Consider the following 27,358-nt stretch of genomic DNA (forward strand, 5'->3'; position numbering starts at 1 on the left):
CATCTTGAGACATCTGAGGCAGTGTAAGCCCAAGCTGGGCTTGAATTACTTATGTAGCTGAGGCTCATTTTACTTCCATTTTCCCGATACTAGATTATAGCACGCTCCAGTCCACCCCAGTCAGAGATAAAGTCTTTATTAAAGTAACCACCACAGATGTGTAACAAATACTTGCTGAAATACCATTCAAATCACTTGCTATTCTTTTGAAAAATAAAGGCCATTTAAGGAACGGATAGGTCTTTACATATACTCTTTGATTGTGCTGATAATCCCCAGCAGTGGGAACTCTGCGCAAATCTGTGCCTTGAGGAGGCTCTACTGCCGAGAGGAAGGGAGCGAGCCAGGTAGGGGTGAGGTACGGGCAGCTCTGAATCCCGCTGGAAGTTGGAGAAGCCCAGCTTGAGCAGAGTCACTGACAGAGTGGTCCAGTTGCCTCCTCTGTGCTCTCAGAGGCTGATCCAGAAGAGAAACTGGTAAACAGCTGCTATCTCAAGGAATTATTTTTAATTTTTCTCTTTGGATTCCTTTCGGAGTCTGGCAATGGTACAGAACGACACAGCTCTGAACTCAACCAGAGAATGAATATCAGGCTACTAATGGCTCATTTCAGCGTCTGCCTCCATTTCTCTTTAAAGCAATTTTCATTCCATTTTCACGTTTTATTTAATTTTTCTTAACAGGCTAATATAAATTGGTAAGCCCACTGGCCCTAGGCCAACAAGGTTTTAAACACGGGCTTCGGTTGACATTTGGTAAATGTCAGAAAAGAATGCTCACCAGAAATGCTATAGAAAGCAAATGGCAATGGGCATGAATGAAGGGAAGCATTTGAGAACATTTATCAAGTTCCCTTGAACGGCTCCCAGTCTACACATATTAGAAAACCACCCTGTGGAGCCTTTTAATGAACTGAACTCACATAGTGAGCTAAACCAGTGACCTACAGGAGCTTCAGAAAGAACGACACTGAACCTTTTGTCCCCCCTTCCCGGTGATCACAGCCAGCGACTCCCGTCTCTGCTCCACACGGTAATACCTGGTTTTCTTAGCCATAGCTTTCTTTAGATTATCTCAGTGATCTAGCAAGTATTTAATTAATGGCAAGTGCACTGAGATACACAACCTCGGTAAATACAGTACAGAATAAGCACAACCTGGGAGGCACCAAGTCAACTCACAGAAGCAGAAGAGCGTGTGTGTGCACCGCATCATGTCCAGGCTGCGGCAGAAGGTGCTGGTAGCCATTCTGAGAGACGGGGGTGCTTCAGGGGGTATTATGGTTGGTAAAATTAAGGTCAGCAATAAAGATTTCGAACAAGGTATGTGTGTGTGTATGTGTATGTGTGCGTACACATGTGTGCTAAAGCACACACCAGCAGTCAGAGGATCACCCTGAATGTTGGTTCCTCCCCCTTTCACTTTGTTTGAGACAGGATCTCTCTCTCTCTCTCTCTCTCTCTCTCTCTCTCTCTCTCTCTCTCTCTCTCTCTCTTTTTGCTCACTGCTGGGTATGGCAGGCTGGCTGGCAGTGACCTTCCAGGGATTTCCTGCTCTCTGCCTCCCATCTCGCTCCAAGACTGTTAGGATTCCACACACATGTTGCTGTGGGTGCTGGGGATTTGAACTCAGATCTCAGGTATACATAGCAAACGCTTTACCCACTGAGCCCACTGAGGATTCTTGTCCCTCAGATCCAAACCCTGAAACTTCCTGGGTGCCAATGTGATGTTGGAAATTCAACATCAGATCTCACGTGACAAGTCACAGTCTAAACACACTGAAATATATAAAATTATCTTCTGGCCCCATGTTTCAGGCTCATGTAAAACCTTATAATAATTTATATAATAATATTTAATAACATTAACAATTATTTAATTATTTAACAATTAATTGATCATAAATAATATATAATGAGATAATTTTTATGAAATATGAATGAAAGTCATATTTAGATTTGGGGCTCATCTTCATAGTATCTCATTACCTATAAGTACATATTCCACATTTGAGAATCCTGAGTTCTGAAGCATGCAGAACCCTAGCATTTCAGAGGAGGGACACTGTTGCAGGAGATCCTTCCGCTCCTCCAGCCAATAGCCACTGAGATACCAGGCCATTAAAAAAGCGGCTACTTCCCTTCTCGCTCTCTTTGCTTCCTGCTCCGGTTCCGGTGACTAGACTTCTGATTGCGCAGAGGGCTGTTGTCTGGGACGGTTATCTGTAAGTTTTTTCCCCTTTAAATAAATACCACCCTATTAATCATAATTCCAAACTGGTGTGGCATTGTTTGTGACTTACGCCTTCAGGACACTCCCATGGGTGCTGTTTTTAAGGCAACTACTTGAAAAGTGGCTTCTTGTTACACAGGGTGGGGACACGGGGGTGCACAACAAACAAAGCGAGCATAATGTGACTCCCAGGCTTCTGCCACGTTAGTTCCTTGAATGCACTGGAACCAGAACTCTGAGAGAAATAAACACCTTCTCCCTTAGGTTGCTTTTGTTAGGATGTTTTATCAAAAAACCAGGAAAGGAAACTAAGAGAAGCGGGTATGGCACATAGCGTCTTGATAGTTCGCCTAGACTTAGTAATTCCAGAGGACGGAAGACGCCTCCTTGTCAAGGACAGGAGAGATCATTGCACATCCATGAGCACAGGCGGATTTTTTCCTGCACTCAGGTTCCGCAGAGCATGGTCCTTCCAGCTCCTCAAAGGTGACTACACTCCTCACCAGGATTTGCCTTCTTGATTTTGCACATGCTTTTGGAGTTGTACAATTTCTATGATGGCTTAGAGCACCCTCACCACACAGCTATTTAATTCTTCCTAGTGCTTATCACGAACTCTATGTCCAGGGCTGGGAGTATCGAAGCCTCAGCTTTCTAATTACCAACACTGACCAGTTCTAGAATACACAAGCGTCGGAACAAGCTGTTTTCTTCTCCCAGGTGTGTATATGTCTGTATGTGCGCACAGTTTGCCCCACGTGTGGGCTTCAGCAAGACTGAAATGATTCAAGCCTGTCTTCCACGGTTGCCTTTGCTTTTCTGGAAGCAGTAAGTGACTCTACTGTGAAGGATTACTATCGTAGCATGGGCTGCGAAGGTCTGCTTTTCTTCCTGCACACCACAAGCAGAGGGTGGTCCCTTGTGGTGTAACCTAGCGGTGAGCCGAATGCAGTGTGCGTCTCAGATATTATTCTGGCTGCAGCATCTGCACATGTTATTCATTATTGTTCTCATTTGTTATATAGTAACTTTGAATGCCCTGTGAACATTAGAACAGAGAGCATAGGAATGTTTTGTCATCCAAGCTAAGACGTATATAGGTGGTCTATTTAAAAAGTTGTTTTTACGTATTTGAGTGTTTTGCCTGCATGGGTGTCTGGTGTCAGCAGAGTCCAGAAAAGGGTATTGGATCCCCTGGAGTTGGTGTTACAGACAGTCGTGAGCCACCATGTGGGTGCTGGGAATCAAACCTGGGTCCTCTGGAAGGGCATCCAGTGCTCTTAATCACTGAGCCATCTCTCCAGGCCCAGGTGGTCTATCTTATACAGTTTTGTTTTGCGCTCATTTAGTGAGAATAATTGTCTTTCTGAATAGAATATGGATAATGATTATATGTATATGCATCTACACAGTCTAAAGATTCGTGTCAGGACTTTTCATGGGTAGCCAAAAGACTTATGCTATAAACTTAAAAGTTAAGAACATTATATTGCCAGTACAATTTTAAATGTGTAGGTGGGATTGTTTTTTTTTTGGGGGGGTTATCACCCTAAAACATAATTTAGTATGATTAATTATTATATTCCTTTCAGCCACACATTAAAGGTAAAACCCTCAGGAACATGGAGAACTATAGTTGCAGTTCCCACTGTAATAACAGACTCTCACCAAAAGCATCTTAGAGGAGAAAACACTATTTCTGTTTCTATCGACAGAGGAAGTCAGGGCAGCAACTCAAGTAGGAGCTGGAAGCAGAAACCCCGGGGGATGCTGCTTGTGGGCTTGCTTCCTGACTCCCAGCTCACACTCAGCTTTCCGATCCAGCCCAGGACACCTGCTTAGGAATGCTGACACCCATAATGGGCGGGGCTCTCCTCCATCAGTTAATAATAATCAAGACAATCCCCACAGACAATGCCCAGAGGTCAGCACAATCTGGGCCATCTTTCAACTGAAACTCCCTTCTCAGGTGATTTTAGGCTGTATCGAGATGGCAATTAAAGGTAACTAGGGTAATTAGTTATCATAAAGTGTTTTATGCACGCAGTAACCAAACTTTGGTTGTTAAGCGTGAGGCTCACTCCTGGCTGCTATTTAGAAGTCAGCCAGGATGAGCTGTGCTCCCCTTTCTTCCTTACTTCCTTAGCTCTCTCCTGTGAATATCAGGCTATTCTCCATCGAGCCGTATCAGGTTGACTAATAATGCGGTTACAAACAGAGGAGAAAAACCTAATTTGATCTTACTGGTTTCCTTTTTAACTAAAATTTGTAAGGCTCATTAATAACGCTTCGAGCTGAGAAGACATTAATTAATATGTGGCCAAACCACATACCAAAGTTACATGTGTCCTGGAACGGTGCTAGGAGCTCGTGGAGGATTCAATCCTGGAACATCAGCTGATGCAGCAAATCCTAGGGCTATTTAGCATAGGGCGCATAGTAAAACATTCAACCACCCCTGCGAAAGAAAACCATGCTATTCAGATGACCGGCGAGCAAGCACCCGCCTAGCCTCCAAAACCAACATCTGCTAATGTTCTGTGCACTCCAAGGTACGGAAGAGACTTCACAATGCAAAGGCCAAGGTTGCAGAAATAACACACAGATAGCTCTTCTCGGGGGAAGAAAGCAAAATGGAACAGCAACTCCAGAAAAGATTTCCTTTCTGAGGCCCAGCTTTTCTTGTGGAGTGTACACTTACACAGAGATCAAACACCGTGCCTTCAGTTTCAATGGTCCAGACGATACTTTCCACAGGGATCATTCATGTCGGCCGTGCGTATCTGAGGGCTGTGGTGTGCCCGCTGCACCTCAGCAAACCGAAACTGGTATTTAGACCTTACAACGGGCATGAAAAAGAAAGCCACTCCTAGTGGGAAATTTTATTGTCATGTTTACACCAAGATCAGAGTTTGGCATAGGTTAAGGTCTGCACTGTAGCTCAGTGAAAGAGTGTGTGTCTGGCAAGCATGACTCCCTCGGTTCAATCTCGACACTTCCTTCCTGTTGCAGGATGTTACAGCGAGTACCAACTCCTCTCTCGTACCTCGATCTGCAAGTTGTCCGTATGTACCCTTTCCTCACTTCTCTGTGTCCTTGCTGACACATCTGTGCTTCAAAACCATCCCTCCTGTAGGGCGCCTTCCCTTTCTCTCTGCTCCATGTCCCGGAGCTGCCAGAAAAATCTTACCTACTTTTCGAGCTGTTTTCCACACGTGGAGCTCCAGCAGAGCTCGGAACTCAGACTTCCTTTAATTTTCCTTGAGCCACACATTTATTAAAATAAAGATAAGCACCCTAACCCATCATGGGCTCCTAATGAATTCCGCCTCCCTCTTTAACATAGCAGGGTCTGCATGTTGAGAGACCGTAGAAACATCCTCCACTGTGTATATCATGTCCTTAGCAAATCTGAGCTGAGGAGACCGTAGGTAATGTATTGGGTGATTGCTATTTGGCTGAAGGCTACAACAGAGTTCTGGTTTATCAGCTGGTGCCAAGCTTGGCGGGGAATTCTTAGGGGAGAGCTGCAAAGTTCAGTATTTACCATAGACGAAAAGCAAAGGCCTCCTAAGGATCTGAATGTACTGAGATACATATGCACACTGGAAGTCAGTAAAATATAAAACAGAAAGGACAAGCTGAGTAAGAGAAGATGTAATTTAAGATGGATGGAGATGGAAATCAAGGTAGCAGCTACTGGTAAGCAACGGCAACATGAGGGGCTCCTTGGACACTGGCCATGCTTGAGTGAGCTGCCTGTGGACTTTGTAAAAATGTGCTGAGTATGCACACACAGGTTTTTTGTAAAAAAAATATTTTAACATTGTTTCTGGTACAAGTAGCTGTGACTGAAGTGTGTGATTTGTGTCTTTGCATTGCTGAGGTGGCTTTTCTAGAGTCTCACCTGACGCTACCATACTGAGTTTCAGCAAGCAGCATTTGGTAGCTCTTAGGTTTCTTGTCTATTCTCAGGAAGTTCATGCAAACGTGGACTTTCCTGGCGTAGTGCATCAGAAGTGGCTACCATATACAATAAGACCCAGAGTTCCTTCAGCATCCCTTAGTAGAGGTGGAAGAGCAAAGGAAAGGAGCAAGAGTTGAGCAGAGGATCAAGTTAAAGCAAAATATGGGCATTTTATGAAGCTATAAAGCCCACTCGGTATGTCCTTTTGTCAGGCTTCTATGAAAGAAACAGTCTCTCCCGCAGTTCCAACATTTATTCAGATTTTCTTGGAAGTAAATACAGGGTTGACGTTCATTAACAGTTTGTAAGTCTTCTCAAAGTAAACATCTGCCCGGCATCCATTGGCGTGCACATTCTCTTTCTCTTTGAGGAATGTCTGTTGAGTAGTTACTGGCTTCATCTGTGCTCTCTAGATACCTCTTAAGTAGGACATTTATTTAGAGATGTCCTTGAGCTAAAGATAATCCCCAAAGACTCAGGAAGTAGATCTTCATTGACTCCCCCTTTTAGTCAACATACTTATACTACAACAGAAAATATACAAAGTGTCCCTTTAGGCCTCTTCTTGGCAGATGGCATTGGGCAGAGTAAGGCAAAAGGTTTTGCCTGGGAAAAAACCTATGTGACGACGCTTACTGAATTCAAGTGGACTTCTTTATTTATGTATTTTTTAAAGTCTACCATGGGGGGGAGGGGGATAGTCTTAAAGGGGTTAAGCTTTGATTAGAGATGTTGCAAGTAGAGAAAAATGCTTACTTCAATTTAACTTCTGCTTTCCAGGAGACATGAGTACATAAATTATGTAGCAGAACGGTGATTACTAGACAGTCTAAAAGCTGGAGGCTCTAAGCCAATTTTCAACCAACTGTCACAGAATGTAAGTTTCAAAATATGTTTAAACTAAACTGACAACTACAGAGGGGAAAAAAAGTAAGACTCTTTGAAAAGCTGGGTTATGTGAACTGATGAGGACCTCGGAGACCATACTCTATTTAACACAGTGATACTGCTCTGTGGCCTTCCCACTCTTCTGGAGGGAAGGGTCAGAGGAAGAACAGCTGTATCCCCAGACCAGGAGCTAAGCAACAGAGAGGCGCAGAGCAGCCAACAGAAGCAGAGTTCATCCAAACACTGCAAGGGTGACAGGCAGGTCTCTGAGCAGGGCTCCCGAGCTGGGGTAGGAAGGTACTGTAGGAAGGAATATGTGAGCGTGAGCTCCCTCAGTTTCTGCCTCTCGGTAGCTCTCTTCTACCTGCTCCAGGCGGTTGGGCACCCTGGAGGATTTTATCCCTGCTACCATTTCTCAATCTCATCATGTTGCAGAGAGAATGATTTAATTCAGTGTCTAAGGTGCCAGAGAGTCGTAGAGTGAGAACACGTTTTCTGAATCCCCAGTCAAAACAGCATCATGTGCCAGGTGGTGGTGGTTCATGCCTTCGATACTAGCAGTTGGCAGGCAGAGGCAGGTGGATCTCTGAGTTCGAGGCCAGCCTGGTCTACAGGGAGAGTTCCAGGACAGCCAGAGCTACATAGAGAAACCCTGCCTTGAGAAACTAAAAAGGAAAAACAAAGCAAGCAGGCAAACAAACAGCAAAATAGCAACAAAAACTCCACAAGCAAACAAACTCCTTCTCCAAACCAACACTATGCTAATATATAAATGGGAAGACTTAGGGCAAAAGCATGCAAATGGAGACTACACTTTCATTCCCTGCCATCCAGACCCGAATAATTACACAGAATCTTTATTAATTACAGCACTGCTTGGTTAATGTCTTGGGCATATTCCTAGCTAGCTCTTACATCTTAAATTAACCCATTTCTATTAATCTGTGTATCACCATGAGGCTGTGGCCTACCAATAGGGTTTCCAGCACCTGACTCCTTCAGCTACATGGCATACTCTTTGACTCTGCCTTCTCTCTCTCTCTCTCTCTCTCTCTCTCTCTCTCTCTCTTTCTCTCTCTCTGTTTGGATTTCCTGCTTGTCTTTACTTTGCTAAGTCACTGGCCAAGACAGCTTCTTTATTAGTCAGTGGTAACAAAACATATTCATAGCATAAGGAGGGGAACCACACACCAAAAGCATTAGCAACTGAAGTCAGGATTATTTCTCTCTAGATTCTAGAACCTCAGGATAGCTCTTGATTTAGCTGTTTCCACAAATCCCCATGAGTCCTGGAACAAAGGTTGTTTTCCATAAAGAGCTGCAGGTCATCTGTGAAACGGCAATGGTCCACACCATCCTGCATTAAGCACGTGTGTCTGCACCCAATGGAGGAGGTGAACCAGAACTTTCTTTTGTTCTTCAAAAGCAGCTGAAAGGGCATTCCAGCACATGCCTGTTCTAGGAGTTGGGAGGAGGAGGAACGAGGACTAGGAATTCAAGGCTAGCCTGGAATTCTGGAGATCCTGTCTCTAGATCAGCCACTTAAACAACCAACTGAACAACCAATATATCTGTGATCATGCCAAGTAAGAAGCAGTGGACCTGGGCAAGGGAATAAAAGGGAAGAAGTACTGGAAGGGGATGGTTACGTTGACATGTTGAAAGCAAGAAGCTCTTGGAAGTAAATTGCCCAACAGTAAACACAAAAGTTGCGTCGCGTTGTTATAGGACCCAGCTGTGACAAGCTCAATAGAGGCCTGCGTCTCAGAAGTTTACCATAAGGCAATAGTTGGTTCCAGGAAAGACTACAAACTGAGATCACCCAAGAACAGACCATCCAAAGGAAATTCCTAATATTACAAGCATTGTAGATAGGATTGCCTGCCAGCACACACCAGGACACCCCTAGACAAATGTCAGCCAATCAGGGGTCCTGAACCCCTCAGCCCTATCTTTGCTATTATAAAAATCCAACCCCAACTGAGCTCGGGGCTCTCCGATCACGCCAATATGTTGGACACACGGAGAATCTGAGTTCACAAACATCTGTGAACACAGAAGTTGTTCACAAAAACAAGGCTATGTTCACTGTTTTGATTTCAGATACACACACACACACACACGCACACACACACACACACTTCTTTTCTTGAGGTATAACATGTAGCCCATACTCTGTAATACAAAACCAGGACTCAAATGCCTTGGATAATTTTGGTTGGGGGGATTAGCTCTGTCTGTGAACAGTCCCCTCGGAAAACAGAGGTGACTGAGAGATGCAATGAGTACCGACAGAGACCAGCAGCTTCTTTAATTCAGTGTGAGCCTGGGGGGATGGAAAGCCCATTTTTGTAACAGTGGCAACTGGGCCAACACTAAAGCCTCTTTCTGAACTGGGTGCTGATGTCAGAAGAAATCTGATAGAATCCTGAAGACGAAGACAACGAGAGACTCATTATCTGTTCTGGGAAGATTTTCCTTGTTGCGCCAGTAGACCATAGTAGATGGTCCGTCCACCTCTTAATTATCTTTATATGGATATGGACTGACAAGCAGCAGGCTGGAAAGGAGTCTCAATTTGAAGAATAGCCTCAAAGGGTTAGCACGAGCACAAAGGAACTTGGGAAACAGTATCATTACAGTATTTTGAAATAAGAATCAATATTTATCTGAGCGTTACTCCTCTAATAGAATAAAATCTAGAGTTTCCTGAGGCTGGGAGGTCAAATGAGGAGTGACCCTGGGGTTCATTCTCCAAGGACCATACACAGGCTCACTCCACATTCCCCAGCTGTGATAGGAACATCATTACACTAAGGTCAGTACGAGGAATGGGAAAAACACGATCTCCGCCAGTGGTTTCTATGTGAAGAGGCACCAGGCCAAGGAGGTGTACAGATATTAATCCGGCTGTGGCACTGATGTAATTATAATTATGTGTTTTGACTAGCTGCAGAGCCAGGCCTGAAGCTTCTCTTTAGGGAAAAGAGTATGAAGGTAATTAGAATTTAAAAAAAAAGTCAAAAAAGGTATTTTTATTAAAACACCATCAAAATCCTGAATAGAACCAGTGTCTGCAATTTAAAGCCCCCAAACACTCATAAAGCAGATGATGTGGGATTCCCCTCTGTATGCTGTGAATACTATTGGTTAATAAAGAAAACTGTCTTGGGCTGCACAGGAAATAGAGGTAGGTGGGGAAGACTAAATTCTGGGAGAAAGGAGGCAAAGTCAGAGAGAAGCCATGGAGCCGCTGCCAGAGACAGACATGCTGAAACTTTGCCGGTAAGCCACTGCCATATAGCAATACACAGATTAATGGAGATTGGTTAAATTAATAAGTAAGAGTTAGCCAATAAGGAACTAGAGTTAATGGGCCAAGTAGTGATTTGAATAATATTGTTTCTGTGTAATTATTTTGGGGCCAAGCAGCTGGGAATTAAGCAGCGGCCGCCTTACTACAAGCAGAGTAAGGGAGGAGGTAACCACACACATCTTTGTAAGGACAGTGTCAGCACCGAGCTGCTGGTGCATGGCAGGGTGAGTCCCTTCCCGATCCCTGGCCTGGAAGGGCTCTGAGGTCTGTATGACTTATCATCCTCCAGGACAAGGATCTTCAGGGAGAATTTCACAAGCACAGAACATATTTCTTCTCCCTCGACTCTGCTTTCTAGTGTTCTTCTGTTTTTGTTTAATTCTGTGGTTTATCTTCTTGAAGAATGGAGGGAATTCATGAAGCTCTGCTGCTGGGTCTGCTGCGTCAGGAAAACTGGCCTCCTGCATCTTTCAGACCAACTGATTATGCTCGCAGTAGAGTGGACAGAGACAGCAAGGAGAGCAGGTAGGAAGTCATCCTTGTACCTGGTCAGTACAATACCCACCCCAAGCACATAGTAGGCATGTCACCAATGCTAACTCGAGCCAACTGGCCACTTTATCTAAATATTGTTGTTTTGTGGTCTGTGTTCTGTTTCTGAGTAGGAGCCAGCAGTTATAACACTGATGGGTTTTTGAGCAATCGCCTGTTGATCCTCATGATCCCATTAGCGAAAGTGATTAAATAGCTCGTGGGAGCCTGTGAGAGCTGAGTGTTACTAAGCACTTGTCAAGACGTTGCGAGAAACCAAGAAAAGTTACTGAAGCCCCAGATTTTACAAAGTATGAAGATGCCAAGGTAAAAGCAAGAGTAGAAGGTCATTTCTATTTTTGTGATAAACAGAGAACATGACTGTTATGAACACTGAGCATCTACGGAATATATCACTCAAGAATCTCAGTCATATTAGTAACATCCCACAGAGAAGAACAGACTCCATAGGTAAAATAATTAGATGCCTGAAAATAACAGCCAAGTCTTAATTCTCTGAGGAAACTATAGCTTTACAGGTCAAAATGATGCTTATACCCGATCCTTACAGGGTATGGTTTATGTACATCCCAGTAAGTAAATTTCAATTGAAATTCAAAGAGTACATGTAAGGTAATGGATAAGCGGAGACAAAAAGTGGTTTAAAAGGAATAATTCTCCTTTATTAGTAAATAGAACTTTTAAAGGTATTTCGAGCAAAGAAAAGAAAGCTAAGGGCAATGGTGAGAAGAGAGACTGAGAAATTCTCGAGAAGCCCCCCCCCCCCCCCCACTCTGTCTCCTCAGAAAAGAGAGTTGAGGTAGTGCCGTGTCTCTGGATCCACTGTGACCAGCTGGTAAGAGTCAGTCAGCGGACAGCAGAGGAAAATCCTTAGCTGAGGTAACCTCAGGAGAGGAGCATGGGCAGTGCTTTCCAGTACTCTAAATTTTCAGAGGAAGACAATCCCTGACAAGAAAATCAGACAGGCTAGAGCTCAGTGGCGCTTGTATGCATTAGGCCGTCGTAACTCAGAGACATGTAAATCTAGGATATGAGCAGTTTTATAAGTTAGGAGGCCCGAGTCTTAGAGTAAATAAGCAGTCATCAGAAAAGTATTCAGCTGTTTGGAGAAGGACTCAGTTTGTACCTCCCAACATGCTATCCCCACAAAATAAATTCTAGCAGTTGGATCAACCATCTAAATAGAGACAACAGGGCTCTTCCATAAATGAACCAAGATGGAAATAAATGCAGATAAATAATTCACACCCCCTCCACCCCTCTGGTGTTGAAGGTCAAAGCTAAAGCTAAGAGCTCACTCTATCACTGAGTCTCGGCTCTGGCTCCGTAACTTTTTTTTTCCTTCAGTATGGGGGTTTGAACCCAGAGTGTTGCACGTGTTAGGCCAAACCCAGTGAACCACATTCATAGCCCTCTTGAGAGTTTGTTTGCTTATGTATGTATGTATGTATGTATGTATGTATGTATGTATGTATGTATGTATATAGTCTCCGTAAATTGTCCAAGTAGGCCCGAAGCTTTCTACATTTGGCCTTTTGCCTCCCAAGTAACTGGGATTATTGGCCTGTGCCACATACCTGGTTGCCATTGGCTGATTTTATATACAGATAACGGCAAGGAGCTGCTGGGTTCAGATTATGAATAGCATCTAATACGGATCGTTAGGACTCATTCCAAAGTCTCTGCTGACAAATCCACCTCAGTTGGTGAACCTTGGGACTCTGGTAAACAAATGAACGAACCTAACATTTGTAATTTCTGGATTAAGAAAAACAGTAAGGAACTTTTAAAAATTAAAAGCCTAAGATGGGGCGGGAGAGAGAGCTCTGTAGTTAGGAGGCACCGTTCTGCTCTCCCAGAGATCCAAGTTCGCTGTTACTAGCACACAATTGTCTGCAATTCCAGCTTCAGGGGGATCCAGTACTTGTGGCCTCTCTGGGCTTCTCCACATGTGTGGACATACTTGCCCTCACACAGACATACAATTAAAATAAAATCACTAAAAGATACCACTAAGATAAAGTCACTTTGGTTGCAAGTGGACAGTGCTGGGGACAACTTACCTGCAGCAAATGACGGCTTTGCAGGACAGAGCTAAGTCCAGGAAATACTGCCGCACTCCGAAGGTGAGGGCGTATTTGAGGGTCTTCCCGTCAATGATAAGAGCAAAATCATTTTCCTTCCGAAGGGCATCCCCAAGGGTGGTGCAGTGCCGACTCAGAGTTTCCCTGGTTCCCTGAAACATCAGCCAAGGTCGTCAACATTCATTCTATTTGTTTTACTACAAAGTCTTCAAGGTGTAGCTAAATTTCAAGTAGTAACTACTTTTAGTTATTTTTAGTGATTACTTTCGAATTACTTTCACAAACCTTCATTCACTCAGTTCTCACAACAGCCCCTGGAGAGGGCAACTGACAAGGTTATCAGTTAGGTTCTGTGGGTTATATACCTGTCCACAGTGGGGCAGGGATGGGACAACAGTAGCTTCATCCTGCGTGACTCTGCCATTCATTACTCCACCACGTGATTGCAATACTGCCCATAGCATTTTCAGCAAATTCTCTTCTCAAGAAAAAGAACAATGCTGACCTAATTTATGAACCAGTCAGAACTGGTTTGCCTCGAACCAAGAAAAAAAGTTGGGGAACATATTCGAAATAATTTATGAGTGTTCTTTTGATAATACTCAGTGCTATTGAAATTTAATGCCCAGGAGCCTAGAGCAGGAGACACAGGGTTCGTAATCTCCTGTAACTTCATGAATTGGCTTCTGTGGCTCCAATCATGGTTCCGTGATACTGTATTTTAGTGGGGGGCAGAGACATGTAGCTTGGTAATTGTGATGGAGTCATTATAAGGAGCCTTTCTATCAACCAAAAGTTTACTCTTAAGCAGAATAAAAACCTTTAGTATCAGGGAAAGCTTTATTCATTTAAATTGCATAAGAACAGGTGTAGGTCCTTCATCAAGGCTTTTTCCCTCAGAGGGAAAAAGGAAAAAAAAAAAAGACCAAACCCACCATCACTACTAACAACAAACAACGTACCACACACAAAAAAATTATCATTTTGTATACCCAGTTTTCCTCCCCAGATCCTAAAGACTCTTCTTCCAACATAATGGTTCTGTCCAGTTCCTGTTCTAAAGAGCCCTGGCACTGAAGAAACACAACATTCTCCACAAGGAAACAGACATTGAAGCTATGGCATGAGTACTAAATCTACAATTATTTATATGAATAAAATACAGTCACACATAATACACTTATAGGATACTTTGTGTTCATTATATTCAAAACAGAGAGTTAAGTGTGATGGTTTATTTGGATTGTCAACAGCGTTAGCCTAAGCGGCACCTGAGTGTGACTGTGACTGTGTTTGCAGAGACAAGCAGATCATGGGCGCTCTGAACTAATAATGGACTCACACCTTGACAGCTTCACAGTGTGGTGGTGCTGCTGGGATGTGGTGAAGTGAGGTGGCGCCTGTTAGAAGTGTCACCAGGTGCGGGGCTGAGGTGCTCTTACCTGGGTCTGTTCCAATCTCTGCTTGCCCCTGCTTTCTGCCCACTGTGCTGGTCTGCTACACTCTGCCCACATCATGAACTGAACCCGGGAAACTGTGAGCAAAGGAACCCTTTTTCATCGCTAAGTTGTTCTTATTGGGCATTTGGTCACAGAAAAGTAACCGATACTGTATTCCTCCAATTTAAGGGTGTGGCCCAGTCATTTCATGGTGTGGGAAGCAATAAGGAGATTAAAATTTCACACTGGAGATATTGGAAGGTGTTTTTGTATTTGTATTCAAACGTGGTTCACACTATATCCTAGCATTTTAGAATCTGTTTATCTGAATGACAAACCATGTCATACTATAGAGTAAGAATGCCCAATAATCCCAGCAGTAAAATCTTCCAATCTGACACATTCCATCCCACAGGGGGTGAACACTTGCTCCAAGAGGACTTAAGGAAGTATAAAAGTCTATAAAATTCTGCCAGGAAAGTTTATGAATGGCAGTCTAAAGCACATGACTCCAGATTGTTTTAAAAGCAAATTCAGCAATTAGGTGGATAAATAAACCAATAAAGGTGTGAAAAATTGGAATAAGAATAAAATGCCTGACATGTGCTGTACACTGGGCTGTTTTAAGAACTATGTGTTTAGATATTTATGTTAACACGAAGTATAGATACTATTCTTGTATCAGTGTTAGGACACAGTGCAGTGTTCAAGCTCCTTGCTCAAGAATACATTTACAAAGTAACATCAGCTCAGAATTAAGTTTCTGCCCTGGTTTGTCTTTCTCTGTACACCCCATCAAAAAGAAACCAAATGCCTGAAGCATCAGGTAGCACCAGGAGCAAGTTCAAGGCCACAGTATTCTTTCTGTAGTTTCCCAGAAGCCTTCATTGCCCTTCATCTCACCTGTTCATAAAACAGAGTTAAAGCACAACCATGTCTCTTCCTGCTCTCCCATCTATCCAGGGCTTCAACCCACTAAAATCTATCCCCTTACATGGTATCAAATCCATAGTTTGATCCTGAGGAACTTTCTCCAGAGTTCCTTCCACAGGCTTGACTCTTGTATGTCTCTCCTGCCAAAGAAAGCTGACCTACCAGGCTCCCAGGCTGCCCTGTGCAATCAAGCCTATGTTAACAAAGCCCTCAACTCCTGGGGAGTGTCCAGGGCTGAGGCTCTGCCCACAACATGTACAGAGCCTACAATTATCACACACTCAGAAAGACATTTAATGACAGCACTGATAAATAATGACAGCATTCCACTGGCAACAGTCCATTTCTCTTTAGTGTGCACACGCGTGTGGACACACATACACACACACACACACGACAGACAGAGACAAAGACAGCAGACTTTCAAATAAAGATAAACAGCCTCTGTGCGTGCGTGCGTGCGTGTGTGTTGCTTAAGTGACACTTGAGCTGGAAACCTGAAACAGAACCTACAAGGGACCCCAGGGAGACTTCAGGTCTCTTTGGGGATCAGCTGTAAATGACGAAGAAATCACCCCCAGCACTGTGGAACGCCCATGCTCCCCAGGCTGTGGGAGCAGCCCTGGTGCCCTGCTTTCCTTTTCTAAGGTCTTCTCTGACACCTTCAAATTGGCTGAAAACTCTCTTATTTGTGGCATCAGGACTTGTGCTTCCTTGGTGAATTATCAAAGACCTTCAGCAAATCAAGAGGTGTCAGGAGATGTAAGAGGCAATATCTCAGGCAGGGTGAAAAACTCAGCAGCCCACCTCGGGTGCGAGGTTACACCAACACCAGCCTGCTAACTCGCGCTATTTTAGTTCAGAGCGTCCGTGTACAAGGAGCTCTGTTGCTGGCTGGGTGCTGCTAGTTATGATTTATATTTTATCCTTATTTACTGTTGGTGCTGTTTAAAAAATTCTCTTCTTTATGAAACATCATTGCATTTTCTCCAAGCCTGGGTGGGAGCTGTGCTTTATGGCCTCATGGCATCGAAGCTTATCTCCTGTGGCTATGGATGAGAATTTATTACTGTATTAGCCGCCACTCTGTTTTCTCTTTGGCTACTGGAGGGGGAAATGTTTAAACATTTAAACTCAGTGACTTGTGAAAGTGAAAATATGTAAAGAAGAAGTTAGAAAAAAAGGATCAAAGACGGTATAGGGCAGAACAACACAAGGTCTGTGCAACATCCTGCCCATTGCTATTTGTAAGCTCGATAAAAGGGGGCATCAGAGGTGTCCTGAGGCTAAGGCAGTTTGTGGAGCCAGACACGGGGACAGAGGAAAGGTCATAGTCTTGGCCAATAAGGGAAAAGTGGGGTTAACAAGGCTGTGACATTTCCTATGGCTTCTCCTCTTTAGTCCCCTGTCCCTGGACGCCAGTGTCTTGCACAGCTGTATACTCAAGGAGAGCATTCAAGGCAAGGAAGTCCTTCCCTACCGTCTTGCTCCACCTTCTCCTCTCTGCAACGTCACAACCTTGCTACAACAAACGCCATTTCTCAGTGCCGGTTAGGTTTTGTCAAACTTGATACAAACTAGAGTCACTGGAGAGAGAGACCCTCAGTTGAAGAATGGGCTCCATCAGGTTGGCCTTTGAACCTGTCAGTTGGTGCCAACTCCTGAGTGGTGGTCCTGGGTTGTGTTAAAAGAGCAAGCTGAGCAAGCCATAGAGAGTAAGCCAGTAAACAGAGGTCTTTTGTGGTGCCTGCTTCCAGGCTCCCGTCTCAGCTCCTGCCCTGATTTCCCTGAAAGACTCTCATCTGTAAGATGTAACAAACCCTTCCCACCCCACGCTGGTTTTGGTCAGTCTTTATCACAGCAATAGATGGCAAACCAGCATAGGCAGTACAACAGAGGCATCAATCTCTTCTCCCCCGGAGGCTAGTCCACATCCTTCTTTCCTCCTGCTTAAAACCTGACTCATAAACATCTGTGTGCCTCATTCTCCCCTTAGCGGCATCCCCAGCCCCCATGGCCATTTAAGCCTACGTACAAGGTCCAAGTTGTCTTACTCCAAGAAATGAATCAATAAACTAAAAATAAGTCTCAAGATTCTCCTTTCTCCAAGTCCTCCAGGTAACAAGAATGCTTCCATCTTTTGGGTCCCCTAAATGCCCTGTCTGCTTATGCAACATAGCTGTGGCACAGCTTGATTTGCATCTCAGCCTTCTCCCAGTGCCTGAAGTCTGTGATGAGGAGGCCACAGACTGTTAGTGAGAACAGAACTCCTCGTGGGAAGTTAAAATGTCTCACTTGCTCCTGTGACCCTGCGGATGTTTTCCTGCTGCCTCTAAACTCTTCAAGAATCTGGGGTACGCTCAATTAGAAGGAAGAAAATGTTACTGTGCTTCTCTCGATAAAAAAGAAATAGGGAACAAATAATTAATGACAACCCCACATCTACTTCTGCAAACAGCATCGACTGCCCATTGAATGCCATAAGACACACACCCAGCTGCCTCTAAACTCTTCAAGAATCTGGGGTACGCTCAATTAGAAGGAAGAAAATGTTACTGTGCTTCTCTCAATAAAAAAGAAATAGGGAACAAATAATTAATGACAACCCCACATCTACTTCTGCAAACAGCATCGACTCCCCATTGAATGCCATAAGACACACACCCAGGCTAACTACCGAGTGACCAAGGCAAGGTGTGCAGCTGGAGGCCATGCGGGAGGAAATGGTCCTTTATTTGGTTTATAAGAAACTGAGAGGGGGGTGAGGAGAGGGAAGGAAGAAAGAGGAGAGAGAGGGAGGAGGCATGTTGAGGAAGAAGGCAGTGAGGGTAAGCAGAATTCTTTTACAACAGCAATAGGGCCATGGATTTTCCTAAACCCTCACTTATATTTAGAGCAGAAGCCGGTCAAACAGACAGCATGTTCACAGAATACACTCCAGTGAAATGAAACAACCCACAACAACAATCTTGCAGGAGCCCGGAGACTGGCAGCTTTATAGAAATCTTTTGCATGACGTTTACAAGATCTGTAGCAAGGAAACCCTTGACAAAAATCACAGAAGGTGCCCCAGACAATGAAATCGGATACGATCTTACAGGGAAATACATCAGAAGCTGTGATTTGTATGGTAAGGATCGCAGGGCACAAGCTGTCATTTTTCTTTTGGCAGAACTGCTTAGAACCAGCTGAGGAGGCTGAGGGCCAGATGCACAGAGAGCGTATCGGGCCGCCTAAGAAGCAGGTCTGTGATGGGCCCCAAATGAAGTGCCCCAGAGAGCAGCTGCATAAAAACGACCCTGTTCAGTTCCTCGCCTTTCTGTTCCTTTCCAGATCCCTCTCAAAGGTTTACGGGACAGAGTTTTACTTAGGAACACTTCCAAGGAACACCCTTCCTGAGAATCTGCAGAAATCCCTAGGCAAAGGGAAAGAACCCTCATGGAACAGGAAGGAGAAGATCGAGGACAGGCCAGCACACAGTGCCTGAGGCTACTGGCTGCCAAGCTTGCCCTGACGCTAGAGTTTCTTAGCTGTAGTGACCCTACACAATGTGGTCACCCATGGATACTCCGAGGGCATCAGCAGCAGGCCTAACCAGCATTGAAAGAAACAAAGCCTACTTACACTTACTTATCCAAAGCATATTTTGGTGTTTGGGCCCAAACACAACTAAGCATCTAGCTTTCTATCTAGTTTTGGGAACCAATTAACATGAGAAGGAAAAGTGATAAACTATATTATGAAGAGGGTTTAGCCCCAGAAAGGAAGAACTAATACATAGAAATTTTGAATAACACCAACTTCCAGGCAATATTTAACAAGGCATTTTTATTCTGGGATGAATGTGTGTTTCTTCAAACTTCCTACACAGAAATGCTGACTTCCTATGTGATGGCGTCCTAGGCGGCAGGACCCGCGTGAGGTCGTTAGGTTATGGAATCTCTCTGGGATTTGTACATGGCTTTATAACAGAGATTCTGTGAAGTGCTCCTTCCTCCTGCCACAGAGGATACAGCAAAAGGACACTGAACCAGGACACAGGCCCAGGAGACCCCTAGCTGCTGGCACCTTGCGGGCAGACATTCCTGACTCCAGAATGTAGAGAAATGGATCTTCGTTGCCGAAGCCATCCCATCTGTGGTACTGTTCTTAGAGCAGCCAGACTGAACTAAGGCAATTCTGTTACACTTGGATTTGTTCTTTTGTCTTAATGAATTAAGGAAACGGGCATATCAGTGGGAAGACGCAGCTCTCATTTTGGTGAGAGTGGACTTCAGATTAGGAGGACAGTCCTTCCCACACGGTATTAGAGCCCAGAGCTTCAAGTTCACTTGCTGTCCTCCAAAAGAGCAAAGTCTAGCAATAGGCTGATTAAAGATGGAGACTACCCAGCTGAGATGACTGGCAGGAGGCGGGGCCCCTGTGAAACAGCTCTCCGGAGCCTGTCTGCAGGTGAGCACAGATGTCATCAGCACAGAGGCGGCTGCATGCGCAGAGTGCACACATGCAGCCATGTCAAGGGAGACGTGAGACGCTGAGGCCGCCTGTCGGGGCTTACATGTCACTCCAGTGTATTAACAGCGTCAAAAGAGTGAGGATGTCATATTGTGAAGAACTAAGTTCTGGGAGCTAAACATACGCCATGGTTCAACATGGTTCAACATTCAAGGTTTCCCTCAGTCTCAGATGGATACAGAATCCAACAAAGGCCATCAAACCTTTTACCTTCTGTAAGAAGGAAAAAGCAGATGTTCTGAGAAAATTCATGATAAAAAAAAACTTGAAAAAAATACTGAATAGCTTCAAACATTAACTCAACACCTTAGGACCTCTAAATGTATGTGTGTGTGTTTCACACACACACACACACAGAGACATAGAGAGAGAGAGAGAGAGAGAGAGAGAGAGAGAGAGAGAGAGAGAGAGAGAGAGAGGAGAGAGTTGAGATTCTTGCTGCTCTAGAATCTCAATATATAGCCCAGATTGGGCCCAAACTCGTGAACCTCCTGCCTCCGTAGCTCCAATGCTGGGATTACAGGTGTGCACTACTATGCCTAGATCAAAATCCCTTTTGGGTAAGATGAGGCAGCTACGTAAGTCAAGAGTTCCAGAAAAGATCTCCTGCTGTGATAGAGCTGTGTCCCCATCTAACTATCGTAAGCTTGACTCTCCCAACTCATCTGACAACCTCCCACAGGTGACAACCTCCCCTGAGGTGGCACTAGAGCAACCTGAGCTGGAGCCTGGCTCTGCCACTTACTGACTCTTTCCTCAGGCAGGATTCTTGGGCTCCTCCGAGTCGAGTTTCCCCCTACTCATCAGATTGGATTAGTGCTAACTTCCCAGAGTGACTGTCACGCTGCACTGTGCTGACTTCCACTTCCTCATCGTGGAGAAAGCATCCTGCCAAGTGCTCGGCACAAAGCTGACACCAGAGTTCTTTCCCCTGCTCTGGCATCAGGCACAACAACAAGTTACCTATGTGAAGAGACAGTACCTCCAACTGCCAAGCTCTGTGGAGCAACAGAAAATCCAGTAGGTGCAGTCAGTCCCGGGTCACTTTAAGCGTTCTTACAAAGTCTCCCAATGACAATATTCCCGTTTACCTGTGGCTGCTAAAACTCAACCCTCCCAACATGTCTTCTACTGCATTAACATGATCTGTAAACCCGACTGCCCCCCAGTTCTAGCACCGAGAACATTACCTCTTCTCCAAGGGCATGTAGCTCCTGGTGCATGGTGGGAGGAGAAATATTTATATAATTACTGTCTGTTTTGCCTTAATAATTTCTGCCTGAGGTAGCATGATCTGATACAGCTCATTTCAAAAATCACAAAGTAAAATGGAGTTCCTCTGCCGTGATTTATGTTTTATTGTGTGAGTGAATAAATTAATACATGTGTTTGTGTAAAATAGTCCACGATAAACCTAAGGCTATTTCTCCAGTGTATTCTTCAGCTATAGTACCACTATGGCAATTCTCAGGCACCGAATAGTTCTTAGGCACAGACATAAGTGTCACCTGGACAGTGGGGACTTATTCTACTTTGGATTTACTTTAATTCACCATAATTTAAGAACAAATATTAAAAAGAACACAAATAAGAACTTGGTATCTAAACCTATTTTATTAGCTATTTTGGTGGCATGTGATCCTACCTCATCATCACTTAGAACATGAGTTTTATGACCAAATGCTTCATTCTTTCCCGCTTTTATGTTCTCCAAATGTTCACACCCTAAAATTGCAAATTAGCAGAACATTCCAGGAACATTTTTAATAACATACTCCGACTACATCAAGTATGGACAATGTTAGCACGTTCTTAAAGGGTGAGTTACGACTCCTGTAATAACAACTTGGATAAACCACTGGGTATTACTTATTTTTCTACAATGTGTTACTGATTCAGTGGAACAGTGGACATTCCAAATACGCCTACGCAATACATATATCAACTGCTCCTTCAGCTACTGCAGGCAATAGTAAAAGGATATACACCCGAGAGTAGAGAGAAACTACATTTATATACAATCGGTCTGTTCAGTATGCACCCCAGTCAGGAGAGCTAGTGCTCTTTGACATAGTTTTTTTGATAGAAAACCTTTGGTGTTTCTAAATTCCTATCCTAAATTAGAATATAATATTTAAAAACATATGTGTATAGAACCAAACCAATATAAAGTAATTTTTCCAAAATGCGTAAGGGCAGACAGAAGGTGAAGTCATTAAAAACATATGGTCAGAGAGGTCCTCCAAAGTAGCTTAGTGGAAGGCAGCCAAACGAATGCATTTCATCAATATATATCGCTGAAGATAATGGGGTTGGGGAGGAGACAAAAAAAATCGCATGCTTTGTTGATATACAAATATGGGTTTTCCTGAAGGAGGATAGATGTATAACGCTGTTGTTGAGAAAACAGTTCAATCTTGCAGAGGGGCCATGCCATCTGAGAAAGGTCAAGGGTCACAAAATGGAAACAGGTAAGAGGAGGAAGTCAGAGTGCTGGGTAAATTGCACTCAAACCTCAGTAGAGGTTTGAGACTCGGAATTATGATAGGTTCCATAAGGAAAATAATTCCCTGAGAGCATCAAGTCTCGCTTGGAGTCCGGGAGAGAGGAAGAGAGAGGAGTGTTGAATGCATAGCCAGCCTGTGTTTTGGTGTCGGGGTTGGGGTATGCAGTAAAGAAAGATCAATCCAGGAAAAGGAAGGAAGAATGAGATGGGGGAGCAATTATATAATTTAAATAGTTTTGTGGATAAAGGCTTTTACCAAAGCCTCCACGGTAATTATTTCAAACCACCACTGAGAGCCTCCTAAACACTTATTTTGAGGTTGGTATTAAATATTCTCTGGCGGTGGCTGAGACTCAAACACGAAAAGGAAGCGTTCTGGGAGGGATGGGGTCGGCAGACATCCAGTCTCTCCGAGTGCCTTCAATTCAGCCAGGAAGAGGTTGCTCAGAATATACCACTGGTTTTTCTGAAAATCAGCAAATTACCAAATCCACGGTCTGGAGAAGGTAAGTTCTGAGGCCTATGAGAAACTGTTCCCCAGACCCAGAGAAAGCTAATGACGAACCCATTTGCTTAATAATTTCAATTAATGAACGGAGGAATATGGAAGAATCATTATCTGCAGGACTTTCTCAGGGCAGAGCCCAAATACACACTGTTCCTATTACTCCATGTCTTAAATAACTCCTGTGTACAATTCTCATACTGGCAAAACTGAATTCCATGAATTTTCCAGAAGGGCATTCTCCTTTACTTGCCCTGTGGCCCTGCGGCTGAGTGAAAGAATTAATGAAACAAGTTGGAAGACGTGGCAATGATTCTCAGGATGCAGAATCCTGTGACTGAGTCATTTTGTCACTAGAGAAGGTACAGTTATTTAAGGATACAACCCAACTCAGACTTGAGTACACTCTGGACTTGGAGTAGCTGGCGTGGAACATCAGGAGGGATACTGTGATGTCCAGTATGTGAGCGCAAAGGGTCCATCTGTAGTGTGGACTAACGGCCCCGGCCCTACCTACAGGAGCAGAGCGGGCAATGCCTCCGGGTACACCTCAAACCCCGCCCTACCTACAGGAGCAGAGCGGGCAATGCCTCCGGGTACACCTGGCCCCCCGCCCTACCTACAGGAGCAGAGTGCAATGCCTCCGGGTACACCTGGCACCCCATCAGTCAGTTTCTCACAAACTGTTGGTTTTAATGCTGTTCTGACCCGCCAAAGGTCTGGGCAGGAGAGATGGGAAGAAAGTGGAGGGCGAGGAGTGCGCCCTCAGAAATGTCAACAGTTTGAGGGGAGAACAGCAAGGGTGCAGCATGGTTAGAGATCACTTATCTGTAATTCTAGGTCTCAGGGAAGAGCGCAGATGTTTAGGCCGAATGAGGGAAAGAAAATTCAGACTCGGGGGTGGGAGAACTTCTTGAACCAGAGACACTATGAATCTGTGAACAATTTCACTCAGGGTTCTTTCTGTACACCAGCCAGTCTCGCTGCAGCGTGTTTAACAAAAGGGGACACATTTAATTCCACGAGACCAAACAATGTGTTTGATGAGACTTTTTCAACCACATACTCTGGCTGCCAGCAGATACGGTCTTAAATTAGAGGCATGGAGCAGAGACGATTTGTTCAAACATCATTTTCACTTTTTACTAATGCTTTCATTTCTTCCTGGGGTAAACAGTGTGAATTACAGGATCTAAACAATCTCCCTACCACGGGGCATGACAGGAAAGCTTTAGGCTTCAGATAGAGGACGTGAACACCTCTAACTACCATCTGAAGACTGCGACCTCACACTGAAAGAACTTTGCTAATGGTAAGAGAAACAGCAGCCTAGACATACCAAAACCGGCAGTGGAAGGGAACTCGGTGTGGTTTCAAACCTGTCTAAGCTAGTTTTCAAAGCAATACAAAACGTATTGTATTAGACTCAGGGGACATATCAAAACAAAACCTGAAGTAGCTCGCATTTTCCTCCCCCTGCCCCTTCTCTTCTGGAATCAGGTCAATGATTTGCTTATTCTGGATTTCTTTCAGAAGCCATTTATTGGTGGCTGGATCCCAAAACAGTGAGGTTTGTCTGCATAAAACATGTAAGTCGAGCTTAAAAGGGTACAGATGACAACTTCAGCATTCATACCTGGAATGTCCTGTATGTTATAGGAGACATTTTCAGGTTAGAAAGTCAAATGAATAGGAAAAAAAAAATTAGCAATTGTTGGAAGTGTTTTCCTTTACCAAAGTGATGGAATTCTGTCTTTTTTTTTTTTTAAATGCTTGGTGTGGCCAACATATATCAGAGAGGAAATACTGGGATGCATAATCAAATTTATGGCTGGTTTGGGGCCACATTCTCTAATTAAATAGAGACATGTTAAGAAGCTGTAAAGTTATCTCTCATGGAAGCTCTCCTCTCCTGCAAAGAATGCTGAAGAAATCGGAGCAGTGAAGGCTGCGGTCACAGCGTTTCTGGGATGCTTACCAAGGCAGGCTGCAGGACCAGGGGAGGGTAAGGGACCGTGGATGAGAGGGTGGCCCCGACCTTTGAGCCTGGCTGAAGCCTCTCTTTGCCAGCTAGCAATAAAACATTCAAATCCAATTAACATTGGCTGTGAAAGCTGCCTATCTAGAGAATATTTTATATAGATTTATTTTCAAGAAGGAATGTTAAAGTAGCCATGAGCCTACGAGTCCACTACCTTCCTCCTTTCACAGCGGTAAAATCACAATATACTTACTAGAAATCTCATACAAACCCCTTTTCTTCTAAAGCAAAAACAAACAAACAAACAAACAAAAAAAAAACAAACCAAAAAGAAAAAATAAAAAAGAGAAAAGGAAAGAAAAGTGACAACATCAACGTCTTAACCGCCTTGAGGAACTCTTGTAGCTCATGGGGGACATTTTGCATACTGTGATCCCTATCCAAAGCACCCCAGAACAGCCATGTAATATCATTCATCGAAAAAGAAGGGGGCAAGATAGGAGGAAGTCTCAGTAACTCTCTGAGATGCAACCCAAGAGCCAACAAAATCGCCTCATGGTTACGGCTGTGACATGGAAGGGTGACTCTTGGGACACACACCCCACACCAATGTGCAAGGGTGTCTTCTTTCTCGCTCTGTTAACTCATGCTGAAATCTCTACCAAACCCCCAACTCTGTCTTTACCATCTCCTCCTGAGGTTCTTCTCTGTGGCGAGTCCAGAGACTCAGTTGCCCCGGACTGGAAATCTTGGACGGACTCCAGGCTGCTGGAGGTGGAGACGGGCACAGCTACCTCTGTACCACTGCTGCCAGCACCTACTACATGTGAGCCACTGGGGTTAGTATTAACAGGCACTGTTTTATCTAACCCTTATAACAGCATGTTTAGGAGACAGATATTTTTATTACTTCTGTTTCACAAATATGGTAGCTGAATGCAAAGGAAAAAAATGATATATTATGTTCTGGAGAAAGCATTTGGTAACTATAAGCCTGCAAGCTGTGGATCTTTTTCTGAGTAGAAAAATGAAGCATAGAATCCTGCAGAAGAGACAAGAGTCCCCTGCTCACAGTGTCATGGCTTGAATGTAAAATATTCCTCACAGGCTCATGTTTTGAGTGCTTGGTCTCCAGGAGAAGGTGTTGTTTGGGCAGGTTGTAGAACTTCTGGAACATGGTATCTAGCTAGCAGATGTCTTCCACTAGGGGCAGGCCTTTGAGTGGGAAAGCCTGGCCCAGTTTCTAGTCCCACTTCTGCTTCCTGTGCTACCAAGACAGGAGGAGAAGCTGCATCGTCTTGCGTGCATGAATTCTAACATACCCTCACACTATACACTACGATGGACTGAAACCACGAGCCAAAGGAATGCCCCCTCCCTTGGATTTTTCTGTCTAGTATTTTGTCTTGGCAACGAGAAAAGCAACTCGTCATATGCATAGAAAGTCAGCAAATGACATTTTCCTAGGAGACAGCTGATACACAGCTTCCCCAAACACCAGGTGGGGTCTCCTGACTAGGCTGCGCGTGAATGTCTGTAACAGCAGAGACAGACTAGAGAAAGCGCAGCTAGATGAGCGGAGGTGGTGGGGCTGGTTAGGAACTTGGGAATGCGGGAGCCTTTGACTGTGAGCGGAGGGAATTTATTTCTCTGAATAGCAATCTCGTTAACTGAATCAACAAATAGAGACTATCTCTCCATCTGTTCCTCAAGGGAAAGCCAGACAGTAGAAAGAAGGCTGTACCCGAGTAGGAATGTATCTTCTCCCTGGGAAAGTCCACAGATTCCTCATACGCGAGAGATGCTGGATGCATGTAAGGATGGGCACAAGAGACCCAAAGAATGATGGGCTTGGAGTTACCTGTGGCTTCAGAAATAACAGTCTCCAACCTGCCCTAAGTTTGATAGGTGAAATTGGGGATGCTGTTTTGAGTTACTGGAATGAGGCAAGCCTTCAAGATTTTTCCAATCATGCAAAAACTCGGACCAAAGCGCTACCAACCTCAGTCTGGAGAGATGGCTCAGCAGTTAAGAGCATATGCTGCTCTTCCAGAGGACCCCGGTATGGTTCCTAGCAGCCGCATCAGGCGGAACATAACTGTTAACTCCAGCTCCAGGGGATCCGACACTTCCGGTCTCCACAGGCCCTGGTGCCCATGTGTACATGCAGACTTACACACGTAGTTACAAACCATAAAAATAAACCTTAACAATTACAAAAAGCTACCAAACAACCACAAAAAGAACAACAAACAAAGGCTGAGCCACCTGGAAACATTTCTAGAGATCCACAGTGCTGTCACAGCAAAAAGGACTTGAGTGACCTCACAACTACCTTTCTCAATGTGACATAAACCTAGTCTTCCCCAATGGGGATGTTCTATCGGGAACTCACCAAGGCCAGCTGGCCTGGGTCTGAAAAAGCCTGGGATAAAACC

General features: G+C 44.3%; 1 protein-coding gene across 5 annotated transcripts in view; it reads right to left on the reverse strand.

Moving 5' to 3' along the window:
- The window catches only part of Atp8a1 (ATPase phospholipid transporting 8A1), a 209,933-nt gene that overhangs the window by 50,965 nt on the left and 131,610 nt on the right, over window positions 1–27,358 (reverse strand). For all 5 annotated transcript variants that reach the window (XM_005359297.2, XM_026785120.1, XM_026785118.1 and 2 more), the window contains one exon: window positions 13,021–13,193. In XM_005359297.2, coding sequence (XP_005359354.1) covers window positions 13,021–13,193 — 173 coding nt within the window. The remainder of the gene's footprint in view (window positions 1–13,020; window positions 13,194–27,358) is intronic.

This window comes from Microtus ochrogaster, linkage group LG1 (genome assembly GCF_000317375.1).
Source record: "Microtus ochrogaster isolate Prairie Vole_2 linkage group LG1, MicOch1.0, whole genome shotgun sequence".
Lineage (NCBI taxonomy): Eukaryota > Metazoa > Chordata > Mammalia > Rodentia > Cricetidae > Microtus > Microtus ochrogaster.